General features: G+C 41.6%; 1 protein-coding gene across 1 annotated transcript in view; it reads right to left on the bottom strand.

The window, feature by feature from the left end:
- Positions 1 to 2,975: 2,975 nt before the first annotated feature.
- The window catches only part of RCOR1 (REST corepressor 1), an 82,479-nt gene continuing 67,487 nt past the window's right edge, over positions 2,976 to 17,967 (bottom strand). The window contains exons 6-12 of the mRNA XM_054400295.1: positions 15,699 to 15,817; positions 12,149 to 12,227; positions 8,249 to 8,443; positions 7,193 to 7,270; positions 6,436 to 6,493; positions 5,666 to 5,895; positions 2,976 to 3,123 (exon numbers count right to left, since the gene is read on the bottom strand). Of these exons, the coding sequence (XP_054256270.1) occupies positions 3,082 to 3,123; positions 5,666 to 5,895; positions 6,436 to 6,493; positions 7,193 to 7,270; positions 8,249 to 8,443; positions 12,149 to 12,227; positions 15,699 to 15,817 (801 nt within the window). The 3' untranslated portion in view covers positions 2,976 to 3,081. The remainder of the gene's footprint in view (positions 3,124 to 5,665; positions 5,896 to 6,435; positions 6,494 to 7,192; positions 7,271 to 8,248; positions 8,444 to 12,148; positions 12,228 to 15,698; positions 15,818 to 17,967) is intronic.

Here is a 17,967-nt window from a genome sequence, read left to right as displayed (position 1 = left end):
CCTTGGTTATAAGATTACAAAAATTGATCACTGTTTCCAACCAGTTAACACAAATATTCAAGTAGCAAGGTTGTTTTAATGGACAAGCAAAAAAAGAAGTTACCTAGCACTTTACACAGCTACATAAAATTAAATAGAACAAATGAAATTTATGTATATGCAATACACTTTTATACCTTTAAGATTTCTAGAACTAAAACTTAAACTATCATTTTCTTTAAGGATACCATATTTTGCACAATAACTTAGGAGAAATAATTTCCCATTTTCCACAAAATATATATAATTGTAACATTCACATTGATAGTTAAAGAAACAAAATTTAAGTGAGACTATTCTATCTTACGCAGTTATCTTTGTGGACCCTTCTAATCAGAATGCAACCAGTTGATGTATCTAATGCTTGACCCATTTAAAAAGAGAAAAAGAGGATCATCACTTAAACAAGACCAAAGCATTTAAACTTTCAAAAGCTAAAATGATTTTATTGCATTTAAAAACATAGTTAAAGAGAATGTAAAAAACTAAATGTTTAAAGTACAGTGCTATTATATTGTATGTATCAACTACAATAAGATAGCAGTCAACTGAAAAGTAATTTAACAACTTTTTTCTTCCTAATATCACAAATTATACATATTTCCCCCTACCCCTTGGGGATGAAGCCAAAACACAACTTTTCTGATCATAAGATGGACAGATTTGAGGGCAAAAACCGATGAGAAGTCCTCACAAGTAACAACTCGCCAGCAGAAGCCTCTCCTGATGAGCAAGCTTCACCAGCTGGGATGGGATGCAAGCTCACACAACCCTCACACTGGTGAGGACCTGTCTCCACGCATTGGTACCAGCAGGAGGTTTAATACTGGAGTATTTCTAATGAGCAGCATTGCCTTACACCTGAACCGACAGCTGAATTCACAGTGCTATTTGCCCGGTCTTTAATCCTTACTCACACTGGCTAACAACTAGTGTCCTTTCCCACAACAGTCTCCCAACTCCAACTGGCACAGGACTACAGGAACATCTGCAGGGCCACCATCAGAGTTGCCAGTTCACATCAGCAGCTGTAGAGACACTGCCACAAACTTGGGATTACAAGTTTCCAACACAGAGGATAGAAAATAGCTCCCTTCCATCCTCCCATGACCTCAAAGGACGTCTCTGGAGCTACCAGAATGAAATTGCTAAGAAACAGCTACAAAGTGGCTGAAACGCCCTTTTTAGGCTTCACACACTAGCTTGCCCTAAGTAATGCCTATCTGCTCCTTTGTCTGTATGTTGTTGCTCCATTTCTGATGTCTAATTGCTTTTCTCACACAAGGCCCAAGGAGGAGACCACCTCAGTGGTACGTGAGGCTACCTCTCCTGACTTTCTTTCTACACTGCAGGAGCTGCAGTGAGGGCTGACTCTGTCTCCTGGGTGGAATAATTCTACCTCGTTTAGGTACAGAGAACAGAACCTGGCACAGCCCAGAACCTGGCACTGCCCAGCAGCTCTAACATCAGCACTGAGTTCAGGGCTGTATTCTGAGCTGCGGCATCTCAGATGCAGGCTAGGACATGAACTAGGTCATTTCTGTGTTAAAATACTGCTGCCACACATTGCTGTGTGCCAGCTTGGCCTGAAAGCTCTGTAGAGGAAGAAAGGCAAAGAAGGGCACCTGATGGTTTCTCCCAACATCATTAACCATTTTTAAATGCTTTGTGACTAGTGTTATTTTGCAGCTTTCCACTGGACAAGAAATAATACTGCTGCTTCTAGCTTCTCTGAACACTGCTCGGCAGTCAGCAACTACCTCGTTCAAAGTGCAAAGTCCCCATGCAGGACTTCCAAGAACAGCTCCAATTCTTGCCAGCTAGAGAGGCCACAGCCAGGTCATCTGATAAGAGGGCTGGGGATTTGAATGTTGCATGCACCAAGTATTTGGAAAAGCACCTCTTAGATTTTAAATTGCATATTTTGGTTCAGAACATGAAAGCAATGTATGCTTCAGAAGGGTTACAATGGCCAATGAAATTAACCCAGTTCTTCTCCAGTAAACTTTCAAGAGACCAAAAACTCCTGGAAGGTTGAATTTCATGCTCCAACCCTCAACCAGAATTCCAGCGGAAGAAGTAGTTTGATGTCTTTGGCAAACAGCGCTCTGAAGAGGAATGAGACACTGGGACAGGAAGCGATCTATGGGAGCCAAATGTAAAAAGGCACATATTCCAAAAGGAGAGGCACCAGAGAAAGTTGTTTTGACTTAATCCCGCAGAGGATCAGGAAAAAGAAAGTTGTGTAGCACTCATTTAACAAGTTACAATGCAAATGCTGAATGCCAGGGGTTAAATAGCGTATCAAACAGTTACGTATTCCGTTTTGCACTAAATAAAAGCCATTAAAACATACAGGACTAAAATGCTCGATTAGGGAGCTCTCTATGAAGCAAGAACATACAGATACAGTGGAAATAATTGCACAAACCAGAAGTGTAATGAGTTATATCCACAGCCTTGGGCTGACCGAACCTTAGAAATAACGTTTTCTGTCATTTTGCATTATTGAAGATTGTTTGTTACCATGCCCTGTCATTTCAGAACAGACCTGACACCACTGGCACGTGCACATGCTGCCCCTTTATAGAAAGCTCACTAACAATAGTGTCACTGTAAGAATACACAGGAAGCAGAGACCACGGGGCCATGCAGCAATATGTGCTTACACCCTATCAACTGAGTACTGTGAGAACTCCTAACGTGTAGTTACTGTGGGGCTGCTAAGGAGCTCCTTGTTTTCCAGGTTGGTCAAAATTTACAGACGGGTGTTACTGGTTCTAGAAATCCCAATGTTTAAGCAGGACGTTGATGAAATGGAAAGCTGAGCTACCTGGGTGCTTTGAAAGAAAGTGGAGGCAGTATGGAGGAATGAGGGGAGATTAAGGCAGATGTAGCACAGGACTGGAAGCGTTTGCCTTTTTTTTGGTAATAGCTGCTTGTCCACAGATATGATGCAGATGGCTGTCTGAGGTTTGCTAATACCTGATATCCTGGATAACACAGTAGTCAACACAAATTGTTCTAGGCTACAGCACCTTCTCACGAAGCAGATGCATATCTGACATCAAGAACAGAAGTAGCCTGGAGGGAAGGGGGAGGAGGGAGAAAAAGGACACATTTAGTTTTAAAATTAATATACACAGGCTTTCTTGTATTTCCAAACTTCACCCCAGATCCATGGTACTGGAAGCAGCATGACAGATAACCCTGGCACATGGGAGGAATAGCAGCAGCTTGCCCTATTCTGATCAGGATTTATTGGGAGTGCAAATGTACAAGAATTAAGACTGGAGTTGAGGTTTACTTTATTATCATTAGTCTAACCTTCTTCCCTTCAAAAATACAGAAAGAAAGAAAAAAACAAACAAACAAAACTGCAGCCACTTGCTATGAAAACACACTCATGGGGAAAGCCCAGAGCAGCCAGAGGGCTGACGAAGCTTTTACTAGGCTGGCAGCCAAGTAGACAAGGCATGCCAGAGGAGAAAGCACCCAAGGGACTCAGGAATGTCACTGTTGGGCCAGCAGTCTTTTCCTGGCTACTGCTGAGTCCACCTGACTTGACCAAGCACCTGTGCAAGTGCTCTCAGGAGCAGGCATCAGCTGCATAACACTGCACAGTTCAGGAGGGACCAGAACTCTCCTCTTAGCTCAAATGCCTATGTGATAACCCCAATTTCATATCGCCCCAGAACTGCTCAGACAGGCAGTCAGCACTGTGCTTGTCAGCTCTGAAGGCAGGAGCACATTTGCACCCAGCCTGAGAAGCAGTGTCTGGTGTGCTCAGAGAACATGATAGCCATTAGACGTCCACTGTACAATATTCCTGTGCCCCTTCCATGTATGTTTTTATAAAAGGCTGCAGTCTTTGTAGTTGAAATCTTCTCTATGCTGCCAGCACCTTACTCCTCCCAGCTGTGACACATCAGTTCCCACTGTGCAGGATAGGCTTGATCTAGAACCACAAACCACGTAGTGCTAGTGTAAGGCATATGTGGTATGTCACAGCTGGCAACTCACTGCCACAGTGCCTGGCTCCTGCTTGTGTCTGTCTGGTGCAGGCAGGTTCTCTGCCCTTAGTCCACTGCAGGGCACCTTGGACTGCCTGACTCCCACAACGTCTGGTTCTTCTCTATGCTTTACAACTGTTCTCACCAGCCTGTTGTTCTGGTCCCCATCCCACCACTCAGCACTTGCTCAGCTCCAGCCTGGGCATTTTTCATCACTAGTGTGGGGTTCGTAACTGCTGCTCCACCAGCCATTTCACCAGACCTTGCTGTCATGCTTCCAATTCTTCCTCCTCCTCCTCTAACTTCTCAGGGATCCTCATTGCTCCAATGGCCACACACTTGATCACATCAGCATGCTCCAATTCCTGCTGCAAGCTAACACATTTTCTATCTCAAGTGAGATCAAGCATCAAGGGTGCATTTGAAGGCAGGAGGAATTTCAGAGGGCTCAGAGAAGAAAAGCTCTGCACTGCTAACACATACAACTCCACTGGTCACAGGAAAAAGCAGTGACACAAGCCATGTCTTTCAAACTGGCAGCTACATATTAGCACCGTTGCTTCCCTGCTCCACTTCTCAGTTCTGGAAGAATGGGACAAGTTTGCTCACACTCTTCTGAAAAGGCAGGTTTTTTCAGTTTGGTTTTGTTCATCTGTCATACCTTTGGGTTTAGTTCCAATACAACCATTTTTTGATTAACCCATTATTAGGATTTGTGAAGCAATGAAATTCTGCTCTCTGAATGCCTAAATGGCAGCGTGAGTCAACCATAATCTGGACAACAAAATATACAGTCCATGCAAGACCAAAATTTGCCTTATGCTGTTGACTGTGCTTACATTTAGAAGACAGGGCTTTTGTGCCAAGCTATCTTATAAAATTAGGCCAAAGGGAGCCCTAGATCAGACATTTTTAACATGCAAGCCTCTAGTGGGGTTTTCTGTTGCAAGACTGCGTTAATATTACTCTTTTGTAAGTAACTTTCATATTTAAACACTCTACGGTCTTAAGTTAATTTCAACCACACGTTGTCTTTGGAGAAGTGTTCTCTGTGAAGCTCCATCAAGGAGAAGCTGTTTCTAGAATGTCTGTCTTCACAGAAACTGCTGTAAAAATCAATGAAACTTTGTCTCTAGGCAATTCCAGAGGGAGCAGTTTCACACACTCGCCTTGTTTATAGCTTTCTTCCCTTCCCTCAAGTGAAACAACTCCATCATCAAAAATGAAAGACTGAGCTTTGCTTCAGAAGACTGTATGGTCCCACAAAGCCAAACCTAGAACAGCCTGTAGAACTGAGTGCAGGGAAAACATCCAAGTGAGATAACGACATACAGGGTTTCGGCATCAAGTGGCAAAACGTCCATGTGCTGATGAGATACAGATACTGTCAGAGGGCTGCAAATTAACTGTTCTCTTTCCACTTTCACATGTGTCTGGAATTCCCAGTTCCCAAAATCAGTACTGGAATCTGCACATCCAGAGGAAGTGAAATATGCTCAGATTGAAGATTGTCAAAAAATGGCTTTTGCAAAGAGCGTGCATATACATACACACACATCTATCTGAACTGAGCTCAGATTGGGAATTTTACGTGACTTCTAAATTGGATTTACCTCATCTTCCTCTTCAGACATTTTAGTGGAGTTATCAGGGGATTTTATGGGCTTCTGACTATTGGTTCCATTTGTCTCCTCTTTGCCATGCTCTGCCTCCCACTCCTGTAGAACTTCATCTATGTTGAAACGACGTCGATAATTTACAAAAAAGTTTTTCACTTGCACCACAGATTTGTTTCCAATCACATCAGAGATTGCCTGAAAGTCTCGGCCATATTTCCTGATTGCTAAAAGCAACAAAAACAAAACCAGTGTGTTATTTCCACAAGACTACAAATCAGGCTCAAGTTACAGCACAATGATCTGAAGCTGAACTTCCCAGAAAAGCTTGAAACCTTGACAGGTTAATCAAGGGGAAAGGAAAAAAAGTCTAAAATGGCAAGAGACGCAATAAGACTAGCCTTGGAGAGGAAGAAAATAGTAAAGTGTAGCAGAGATAGGCAGAGCCATATCTAAAAGACCTGGGTAAATCTGGGTGTACTACTTGAGATGTTGTACAGGAAAAGAGCATAGCTGTGAGTCCAGCAGAGTTTCACTGTCTGAAAGCTCAGACAAGCAGAGACTTTTTGCAAATGTTTGTATGATGCAGTTTATACTGCCCAGGGAGGGGAAGGGGGATATTGCCTCCTTGTTCAATTCAGTTCTTTGTGCTTTAATACACAGCAATGACAAAATTCTTCATTAGTCACTGAAGGGAAACACTGCTCTGACATACAGCAGTTTTCATTATCACCATCTGAAGTACAGATAGACTTGTAGTACCATACCTTGCACAGCAAGAAGCTGCTCATCCGTGGTCCAACGTGCATTAAATTTCTGAACGACCTACAGAAAAGAAAATGAAGTTACCTAATTACATAAGCAACAACTTTTTTCACTTGTATCTGAGCTCATAAAAACCTCACAAAAACACAAGCAATTAACTACTAGCCGAACTGTATAATTCCTTTTAGTGCCAACAATATTTTCAACAAAGAACTGCACATGGCATTCATTCTCTTAACTGTGACATATACTGTGCCTGTAAGCCATGACAATACAAAGAGATGGAGAATGGTCTGAGCAGATAACCAAGAGCCACACTCTTCCAAAGCACCTACTTGGTTTTATCACAGACACCCTAGGTAACCTTGGTCAAGTTATTTCCAGCGTGAGGTGCCAGAGTTGGAAGGAAAGCAGCAAAAGCACCAAGCGTTAAGAGAATGATAGGCCATTAACATCTCTTTCATTTCTCAGAACAAAGCAACTACCCCTCTCACAAAGACACTGATAAAACAGGGTGTCTCTGGAATACCCCATACTTCTCTTAGAAGCCACTTTCATATGTTTAACATTGCGGTTTCTTCTCATTCCACATCTTTGATTTCCATTACACAAAAACACTGAACGTGGTAACGATCTGGATTCACACTGACAACTAACGTGACTTTGGTCCTGGCTTACTGGGAAGAGGAATAGCCCTATTACGTAAACACAAATTAGCATTTCGCTCCACAATAAACAAAGGTCAGAAAATGATCCTACCTCTGGAAGTCTGTATTGTTCTATACCACCTTCAAGCTTTTCTTTGAGTGCACTGTTGGTCTGCTTGATATTCTGAATCTAAAAAACAAAGTTTCATCTCTTTAAGAAGGATTAAAAAAACATATTGGGACAAATCTTCCAGCAGCCCCAGTAGGAATCCCACAGCTCAGCATTCCAGTTTTCCCCACAATCTTTTTTTCCCAAAAGAATAAAGGAATACAGGAACAGCTAGCACATTAAGAGAACCCATTTAATTTATTCTATCCTGTATGTATCTGCAAGTTATTTAGAACAAGAACTGCCCCAACACCCAGGGGTCTATAAAGCCTGACATAAGAAAAAAAGGCCCTGTTCACAGCAAGTAATGAATCAAAGATTGCCAGAGCACTTTTCTTCTCCCAGAGAGTGAGAAAAAGGCTCTAGGCCAAAATACGTATTCTACTAAGTTTAATAAAGACCTTGAGCCAGATCTCTGCTTTAAAAACAGTGAAAATTATCATATCTAGAAAACTCACTCATGTAGTAAACCTGTCTCTACTAACAAATATTTAAAAAACATTTGTCTGAAATGCAGACCCATCAGAAAAGCAAAAGGTATGTATAGGAAGGTTTGTAGGATGTCTGAATGTAACAGTGCAAGAGCTGAAATCCCCCTCACACCGACAATAACCAACTCAAACATACCTGCCCAGTCCAAAAGTACCACAGGAAATTACACTTTGCTAAAACCAATGTTATCTGAGGGAAGTTCACAGTTAAAACAAAGAACTCTGAAATACAAGAAATGCTAAGCACCAATAAATGTTCTTTCAAGCCAGTGTTATGGGTTTTTCCTGCTTAAATTTAAGTATAAAATATGCTTGCCCATAGATCTAAAACACAGGAGATGTAAAAACAGGGCTGTGCTAGTGTATTGCAAAAGGCTACAGCTTGTCAATTAAGCCACATAATGATGTGCATCATCACTGTCAAGCTACAAACTCCAGCAAAGTTTGCAGACTGTGACAAGCACTATTGCCAAAAACTGCAGTTATTCTTGATCTATCCCATCCATACCTGCCGTTTGATTGAGACTAGTTCCATGTCCAGTTGTCTGAGTACAGTGGTAGCAGCTGTTGCATTGGCAGAAACAGCCTCCACATCTTCTTGGGAAAGGAACATTCCTTTGGGAGGTTTCCTCTTTGCTCTGTTCTTGGCCTGTGTACTGTGCTTCTCCTTCTTCACCTGAGGAACAGTTTCAGTGGGGGGCACCTAGCAAACAACAGTCATTTTTACAAAACTAGATGAACTTTAAAGGTCCCTTCCAAGTCAAGGCATTCTGGGATTCTGTGACTTTTAGCCATCCTCAAAGTTTAAAGAATGAAAAAGGCAGCTTGCACATGGAGACGTTTTTGCTTTTAGTGGCACATCACACAAACACTATCTTACACAAATATCCCCTTTATTCTAGGCAGCTTTCAATGTTTAAAAGAGATACTGCTGATCTTCTCAGCCTGGTCTCATGTTGGGAGACAGATGACCAGTTTCCCAGCAGTTAACATTCTAATTATTTTCAAATGCTCCCAAACCTCTTTTCTTGTTTTCATCATCAGGCCTGAACATGCCAGTTCAACTGAACACCAGAAGAAAACAAAGTGGCATTTGAAGACAGAGGAAGAACACAACTAGGAGAGTTTACAGAGACTTGTTTTTCGACATGTCCAACAGAATGGATAACCCAAATTTAAAGGCTCAGGATAAAGAAGTACAATAACTTTTAGATTGTTACAGTTTCTTGGAAGCCAACTTTCCTTGCATAGCACTGGCATATCAACCATTCCATTAAACTGATGCAGTTTTGCACACAAACACAATTTAAATCTCTTCTAGAAAAGGGAGTCTCTCACGCCCACTGATTATTTTTATGCCTTCTGTCTAAATCAACCTCTAACAGTTACATTAACCAGGACACTATATTACAGATTCTTCAAAAGCACATCTGATTCTCCAATACCAAAACCATTTCTTCCAGAAGTTGTTTCCAACAAGCAACTCATACCCAAGATTTATTACCTAGTAGGCTGAAGCCTGGCCAAGAACATGGGTGGTGGGGAGAGAATAAGCAGAGAGGGGAGGCTGCACATCTGAAATTCTCTGCTTGATCAATGCCAGCTTTGAACACATTGGCTTCACTTCACACTATTGTTTTCCTTCCAATTTGCAGCCACACATAGTTTCTACAGTTTGTAGCATTTGCTCATTAGTGAGCACTAAAATGCTTGCATTCCGACCTACAGGAGGCTGAGCACAAAGCCCCACATAAGTATGAGGCTCTTCTTCCTAAACACTGGAAGATCCCAGCACAACTGCTGGCAGATAAAAGCTTGTACCCTTTTCATGGGCTCAAGGCCAGAGCCACACAGGAACAGTAACATTGACAATCACCTGTTTTCTTTAGCACAAAAGGACTCCATGAGAGATAATGCCTAAGGCAAGCCCAGGAGCAAGAGGTAACTGTTGCTGTTACAGGATGGATACCTTACTTCTTTTTGCAGAATAGAGTGGGAAACAGGAGAAACCAGACTGGTCTAGCTACAAATAAGTGAGGTAAGCTCTGCCCTCCACTTCCAAAGAAAGCACTTTGATAACTGAGCCAGGTAAATTATTGATCATGGATAGACATTTCAGAATTATTCACACTTCATCTACATACGGAATTTCATAGGATCATGCACAACAGATTCAGGCTGTAGGTTGACCAATATATAATGCCTGCACTGCAAATATCCCAAAAGCCTCAACATTACGAAAAAATTAAAACAGTTTCAAATTGTTTTACACAGTTAAAAGAATGTAAAGCTCCTTTGTGTTGCGGACCAAAAACCAGAGCTCCAGCAGAACACTTTTTGACAGCTCCAAATGCCTCTAAGCCCCAATGATGTTGTGCAGGACTCTGAAAATTTGAATCTCTATCTTATCTTGGAAACTCTTTTTTTTTCCTGGCCCCACACACACATCTTTGTAGAATTAAATCAATTAATGAAAACCAAAGAGAATTAAAATATAGCTATTTTGTGGTGCTTCTCTGTTTATATATTGCTACTGCTACCCAGGGCACTTCAGTCTTGAAAAACTCATAATGCAAACAAGGTTCCCTTCCTCACATTTCATGGCATAAAAAAAAAAAAAAAGGAGACATTTCCAGGAACAGGGAAGATGTAGAGAAAGCAGCTTCTAGTTCATGACCTCAGTATTACAGAGTCACTATCAAGTTAGTTGCACTGTACCCCCTTCCCCCCCCCCCCCCCAAATAAAACAACATATAAGAGATTTCAGACACTCTTAAGAAATCCCAGTATTACTCAGCAAGTCATACAGTAACTGACTTGGCTCAAAGCTGGAGATACCACCTCTGTGATGCTGGGACAGGGAAGTTCTTTACAGTAATAACAGTAAGCTAATGGTACCTCACCACCCCTGCACATCTGACCACATTATTAAAGGAAACTTAATTGCTAAGAAAGAACAAGTCCCCCTCCTGGATACCTGATCTCTCTCCAGCATTTTCAATTAGCTCCCAACCCAGGTACTGCAAAATCAAATTAAATGAACTCTGAACAGGCTATGCAGGTTGGGACCTTCATTTTACCCACCAGTACAATACCTGTCCAGAAGAACCTCTGCAAGGCTACCTGCCATTGTACAGCCAGACTGTATAGCTCCATGAGTTCTGGTGATATCTTTCAGATCAGTTAGAGTGCCATGGCCTGCACTAATTAAGTAGTGGAAGTAATAATAAAGAGGATTGAAGTGAGCTCTCTCACAGATGTAAGCTTTCAAAGAGCTTATGAGGAAATCTAAAATTGAAAATTTATTAAAACAATGGGAACAATAGTATTAAATATTTACAAGACACACTAGAGAGCTTCAGTATGCAGCTGTAACTTAGACAACTGAGAGCCCTTCCGGTTTGGCTGCTTGTCAGGCTTTTGAGAACTTGGCTTCTTGTAAGGGTGAATATGAGTGGCTTCACGTCTACTTGGCTCCTAGGAATTTATCAGGGATGCTGGTTCCTTTGGTGGAAAAAACAGCCTAGGCTTTGCTGGAAAGTCAAGAGCACTGTGGCATAGGTGAAGAACAGTCTAGAATGCTGTGATTTTTCATTTATTCCACTCAAAATATCTTATTACATGAATTAATCTCACTGATAGTAACTCAGAAAACATCTGATCTAGGACTCTGGTCTTGCCTGTGTACAGTCACGTTTTAATCATTTCTAGTGTTTTTTCCTTACATATACCCTTTTAAAAATAGTTGTAAAAAAAAGAAAACTGAAAGAGTAACTGTGGGAAAGAAATTGGGCTACAATAAAGCAGGAAGGGGAGTTACTTCAAGGAAAGAGGGCCTTAGGGTTAATGTCTTCCTGTAGCACTCACTCACACAGACAACCCACGCTCCTGCTGAACAGCAACACTATTTTTATTTAGTAATATATAACTAGCAGGTTATACACATTAAAATATGCACCTTCCTGTTAAGCAGCACAGACTAGGTGTTAAATAATGACTGTTATATTTGTGGCTATTTTTATCCAGGACTCCAAAAAGACTAAATGATATACTTCCCTTCCGCCAAGCCATCTCAGTGGGGACATAAATGTTACTATTCCACTTCTACGCAGTTGATTTATATATCATCACTGAAGGTAGTTCAAGCAAACACAGCCAAAGAGAGAATGAAAAAGACTAGAAACATTCCCATAGTACATTGTCATGGGATGGTAAAGTTTTTAATTTTCCCAGCTACATTCATAACTTATTTTTCTATACTTGTCTTGACCTAAGAATAATTCTGAACACAATTCTTCTTTTCTTGCATGACAACTATACAACACAAATAAAGAAAATGTCACTAACTACTTCATGTAGAAGCCAAGTAAACACTTCCATTTGCACAGTAGTAAGAAAAAAATTATACCTCTTTTTTGCTCTCCTTGTTTTGTTCAACTTCAATATCAATAGGATTATTTCCATTCGCCTCCTCCATTTCATCCTCACTGGAAGACAAAAGCAAGCAGTGCTGTATTAGTTCATGAGGCTCTCTTTTTCTATAAATATCATGCTAAAAGAAATGCATGGATGCAACAGCACGTGCAACAGATTTACTTATTTTTATTCCCAAGGTATTTGGTTGTTTTAGTGGTCTGGGGTGGACGTTTTTATTTGTTGGGGGTTTTTGTTGTTTTACGTCAAGAAAGCCTTAATTATAAAAATACCAGGGACCACACCTTGTAAAGGAGGACTTCTCAGTACTGTGTTTAGGTAAAATAAGCCTCCTCAGATGAATGCAAGACAGATGAAATTGAATATGCAAGTTATCATTTAAAGCATGTGGGACACTGAGCATTTTAACTTTATACAAAACAAGACAGAAACAAAGACTTAGAATTACAGCAAGTAGCTAAGCCACAGTTTTCCTACAACTCTAACATTTAGCAAAAGAGACATGCACAAGATGAATTCCCTCAAGAACAAACATTTAAAAAGAAGTGTTTGAGCTGTTGGTTTTGTTTGTTGTAAGGTTTTTTGTTTGTTGTGGGAGGGTGTTGTGGTTTTGCTTGTTTGTTTTGGTTGGTTTGAGTTTTGTTTATTTCAATGACAGCCTCACATTTCATTCTCCCCTGGAAAAGAGAAAGGTTATCAGTTACAGGATAAGCATGAAGTTCAGGCCATACTGAAAGTGACCTTGGCACACCCAGCCAGTTTGGCTTGACTGTAATTTTAATCAGATATTAATCAAATGTATTTTCACCATTTAGAATTTTTTGCAGCTTTGGATGGTGCAGGCATGTCACAGCAGCCATGCACAGCAGGGCTGTGCAGAGAAACCCCAACAGAAGCTGTGTCATGCTAGTGGGGTGCTGGAGTCAGCCAAGGGGTGCTCACACAGCAACATAGGACAGCAGCCACAGTGGGTACTAAGGGCATGGCTGCAGTACCAGCACTGAAGCTTGGCTGTCTCCCTGCTGCAGCAATGTGCTGTGCAGACACAGGCCAAGAAGGAACATACTGCTGGGTAGCTTGAGCTGACACTACCACTACAAGAGCAGTCACTTGTACAACCCATTCCTACTCTCTCTCAAGCTGCCTGGCTCACAAGCTGATTCACAAGGTATTTAGTCAGTGTAATGACTATACCAGAGAATACTTACAAGCACCCCCTCCCAGAGCTGCATATACAAAGCCCTTTGCACACAACTAAGAACAGCTACCGAAAACCTGGTCCCAAATGCACTGGGAGCTATTTTAGTGACAGTCTGAGGAGTTGGGGGATTTCCCTGCCTAGCCACAGAAGACATATAGCAGTATTTGAGTGAGATACGTCAGATTGCCTCTTCTCTTAACTCAGGGAAGCTCATTTGGAGATGTAGCTTTCTCCTAGGCTCATATTTCAGCTTTTCTGCAAAGGCCAAACTCTAACAGGCTTCACTGTACTCACAGTTTGCTCTTCTGTTCCAGCAAGTTCCCTAGACATGAACTAGATCAAAACCCACTCACTCATTTCCACAGTTTTAAGCACTGGTAACTATTAACTGAAGAACACTTTTGTAGTTTTGCCAACACCTTGTGGCATAGTACAATCTCAAAATCCAGGCACCCCAAATTCACCCATCATTGCATCCATGCTCTGCCTGTCTGCACTGACAAATCCTTCAGAGTTGTAAAGGGTTTTATAATGGAGGGGAAGAAGGAAAAATCAAATATCAAGCTGAAGGCCTGGTACTTAGCTTGCATTTCCGATCTACCTGTCTGCCTCCCAAGTTACAAAATTACAACACTTGGCAGCCCATGCAGTTCTTTCCCAATCACCAGGTAGTCTGAGGTGCTGCTTTTCCCAGCAAACAGGCATAGGTATCAGAGAGTTGTATTTCCAGATTGGAGTAATTTCATTTACAAACACAGAACAAAAATAGAGAGGTAGTATCAAAAGATCCTAAACTACATCAGACAAGACAAAAACATACTCCTTTTAAGAGATTTTTTTATTCCCTCATAAATCAGTAGGGAAAAAAAAAACAAAGTAACAAGCTATTAAAAAACAAGACGCAGGACAGGGAGGAGAAAAATCAAAATAGTCTTTGCAAACAAGTGAAAAGAATAGAATGGAAAAAAAGTCTCAAGTGAGAAAAAGCCAATGAAAAACTGGGCAATTTGGCTGTTACTGGACAGGTTGCCTGTTAGTATTCTCCCTGGCCCTGCCTGTTAAACAAGCACTGTTGATCTAGTGGAGAGATGGGAGAGGTTGAATGAGTCATTGCTGTAGAACAGCTCAACCCTGCAAACACGTTTCTTCTCTATTCCAAAACAGGGCTCACTCATACACTTTGGAGCTGGCAAGTACCTCCCTGGGAAGTGCTAGAGCAGGAAGTCCTTTGAGGGAAAAAGCTTTTGTAGAATTTTGCCTAATTACATTAGGAGTCTTCCAAAGCCAGCAAAGACATTAACTGCCTTTTGGAACAGGCTGAGAAGGCACCTGCATCAAGCAGATGGAGCTGCTGGTGTTCAGAGGGATTTTTTTTTCCCCACCCCCACACACGCCTGAGGGCACCTAATTTCTGAGGCCTCATCAGCTCCAAAACTAGGCAAAGTCCTGTGGCAGACTTAAGCATACAAATATCTCTTAGCAATACACACAAGGCCACTGGCTGACTAAATCCTCAAGGGTTTTGCACAGGTATCTAGGAGGGTGAACTTGCAGACAAAACTACACAAGCAGGAGTCCAGTTCATCTGCTGAAGCTCAGTGGCCTTTGGAACACCACCATCCTCACCCAAACCCTAATGCACCCAGCCCTCTTTGGGACACCTCTGCCAGAGAATTCATCCTAAGTTCCTTTGTGCTACCCTCTTCTCAGTCACTCAAAACCAAAGCCTCAAGTCCATCTCTCTCAGGGAACAGAACTTGCCCCAATAACCTTATACTATAACAGGTTTTTACATAAAAGGTGGGGGAAGAGGCTGTGTATGTACAAGGCAGGGCTGAGGGGTGCTGCTTTGGAGCCTATACCCTCTGAGGTACAGGTCCTCATTATATTGATCATCACACAGAGGAAATAAAGGCAGATTTCTAGCTCTTTCATTACTTCCTTTTACTGTCCTGCTTATCAACTGTTCTGACTCTGCTGACAACAGTGTCAATCAACTTGTAAACAGTTTCAATTTCATTTTCTCCACCCTCAAGCAGTATCAGAGAAAAAGCTTCTAAGGTAATGGGATAGAGGCCACTGCAGTAGAGGGCAATCAGAAATTGCAGTGTTGACAAAGGGAGCTCACCTCATTGCTGACAGATTCCTTCCTGCTTTAAGCAAAGCAATACATGCACAGCAGGGAAGAGGGGTTGTGAAAGAAGGTGTAGTACCCAGAAACATTTTTGAGAAAATCCTACATCTAGCTTCTAACAGGAATTGCTGAGATAGCCTAAAGGAGTCAGTGTGTGTCAATACACAGCCTTTCTTCTTGTAAACCTACCTTTCCTCACGTTCCCTTTTTTGTTTACGAGCATGACGGTCCATCACGCTAGTTTTAGTCCTTGTCTTCTTCCAGGAGTAGTAAAATTTCACCAGGCTGGCTATTGATTTGTCAGGAAGCTGCAAATTAAACATGTATCCTTTTATATGTTTATATGTAAAGTATCCCCAGGAGTTCACATACAAGTGGTCTGGTTTTGTCAAGGAACACCTGATCACTCTATGTAGCTTCTCTCACTGGCTCAAGCAAGGCAGTTCTGCTGCCTTTCCAAAAAGATCTATGAAGGAGTGTTTCAGGTTAGTGCCTACTATTTACGGACATCTGAATCTCTAAAGAGTATCTCAGCAAGCCTCCATTCACCAGCCAGGTAGCTGGTTCCCTTCAGAATAGAGGAACATAACAAGAACAAATCCAAAATAGGGCCTTCAGACTGAGAATTTTAAAAGCCAACACAGGCATGTGTAAGCAACTTCAGGAACTGCTGAATTGGAGGCTATATCCCAAGCACATCATTGATGTTTGGTTATAAAGGTTTATTCACACCATTCCAACAATGAAGTCTGTTCAAAGGTCTCAACAAAGATGTTTTCAAAAGGTGAAATGTTACTGTGTAGGGAACTAATGACACAGGAAAGCACAGGTTTCAGACTTTTATCTTTCTCTTCTTGTCCTCTTACACTAATGTCATTGCCCTGTAGCTATGAACAAAAAATCTGCCTTCCAAAAGCACAAAATTGCATTAATCTTAATTCTCTACTTCTGAGGTCTGCATGGATGTTCTTACACAGGACTTCTACAAGGTAAAAGTCCATTCTTTCTTGCTGAATAAAACATGCTTTAGGTAAGTGCCTGATTCAGCTTGGAGGGCAGGACAAACAGGGAGGAAAAGCAAAATGTGAGCAAGAACCAGATCTTTCTCTTTCAGACAGAGCGGCTTAAGTCTCCATTTGAGATAAGCCTGGTTCTCAGACTGCAGGTTGACTTTAGATTCTAATAACGGATCACACCAGAACTATCACCCCAGCCCACAGCTGCACACAGGCATAAATCCATCTGTGTTGGCAAGCCACAGGTGCTACTGTCAATGTTGTGTTGCCAATATCCATGCAGCAGGCTGGTACGCTGGAACTAAAGAATTCCAAAAAACTAACACAGGGACAATGCTGTTCCTGACAAACATCCACTTGGCCACAAACATGTACTAAGAGTGCCAAAATATCAGAACCAGCTCTGGTAAATGTTGCTGCTCACTTTTAATTTTCTAGCTTTGATGACTTTTTTCCTCCCCCTCAGTTCTATGTGGCATCATTGCTAATAGGGCAGCATGTATAAACTAACAACTAATGTGCTCCTGAACCATTGATTCCTGTCTCGTTAAACAGAAAGCGTCATGCCATTTAATTCCTTTGATGCAGGATGGCTTTCCTAGGAGTAACAGTAAAAAAAAAAAAAAAACAACCTAGGAAACTGTGCACAAGTTTGGTGTTCCTGTATTGGAATGTGCTTCACTCAGGGACAGAGTCATGATTCTACACAAAGCAAATATGAGAATTTTGTGATTTGGTATTAAAAGAAGCAACAGGACAAGATCTATGTTCTCTTTTTCCCCCCTAGGGCATTCCCCTCCTCCTTTTGTTTCTCCCTATGTAAGAACAGAGGAATAAAGAAAACAGCTTCATCCTTTAGGAGTCCACAACTCTTGAGACTGTATTCAGCTGTCCACAGTATGTGCAAGCTTCATTATCTGACCCAAGGAAGTAGGGCACCCTAGGACTCCAAGACCATTTGAAAACAAACACTAGTGAAGGAGCTTCACTAAGGATAGGAGGAGAACAAGCCTCTTCCTGACACCCTTTTGAAAAGGGAGCTGGCAGTTCTCCTTCATACTCCAGAGGCAAGTCACCTTTTGCTTTTCAGCAGGATCAGTAACACAGACCTTCATGTGTGCTTTGAAGAGGCTGAACAGACTGCAGCAGCCTATGCTAACTTCAAAGGGTCACAACCAACATAATCAGGTTCTGCTGGAACACTTGAGAAGCACTTTACTGGAGAAGAACAAAGAACAAAGCCTGATTCCCACCCAGGTGATGAACCACTTGAAGAAACTCTCAAGATACAATTAAAAATTTTTTTTTTACATCCCATCATCCCCCTCTGTTGAAAAATTGTACACACCCAAGCAGTTCCTTTTCAGGCAGAAGCCTATCCTTGAAGTCCTCAATCACAGTTTTAAAAAATACCACTACCAGCCAAAAGTCAAGGACTGAAT

Source organism: Indicator indicator, chromosome 4, assembly GCF_027791375.1.
Source record: "Indicator indicator isolate 239-I01 chromosome 4, UM_Iind_1.1, whole genome shotgun sequence".
Lineage (NCBI taxonomy): Eukaryota > Metazoa > Chordata > Aves > Piciformes > Indicatoridae > Indicator > Indicator indicator.
Note: the sequence above shows the minus strand (reverse complement) of the source record. Positions and strands in the feature narration are given on the sequence as shown.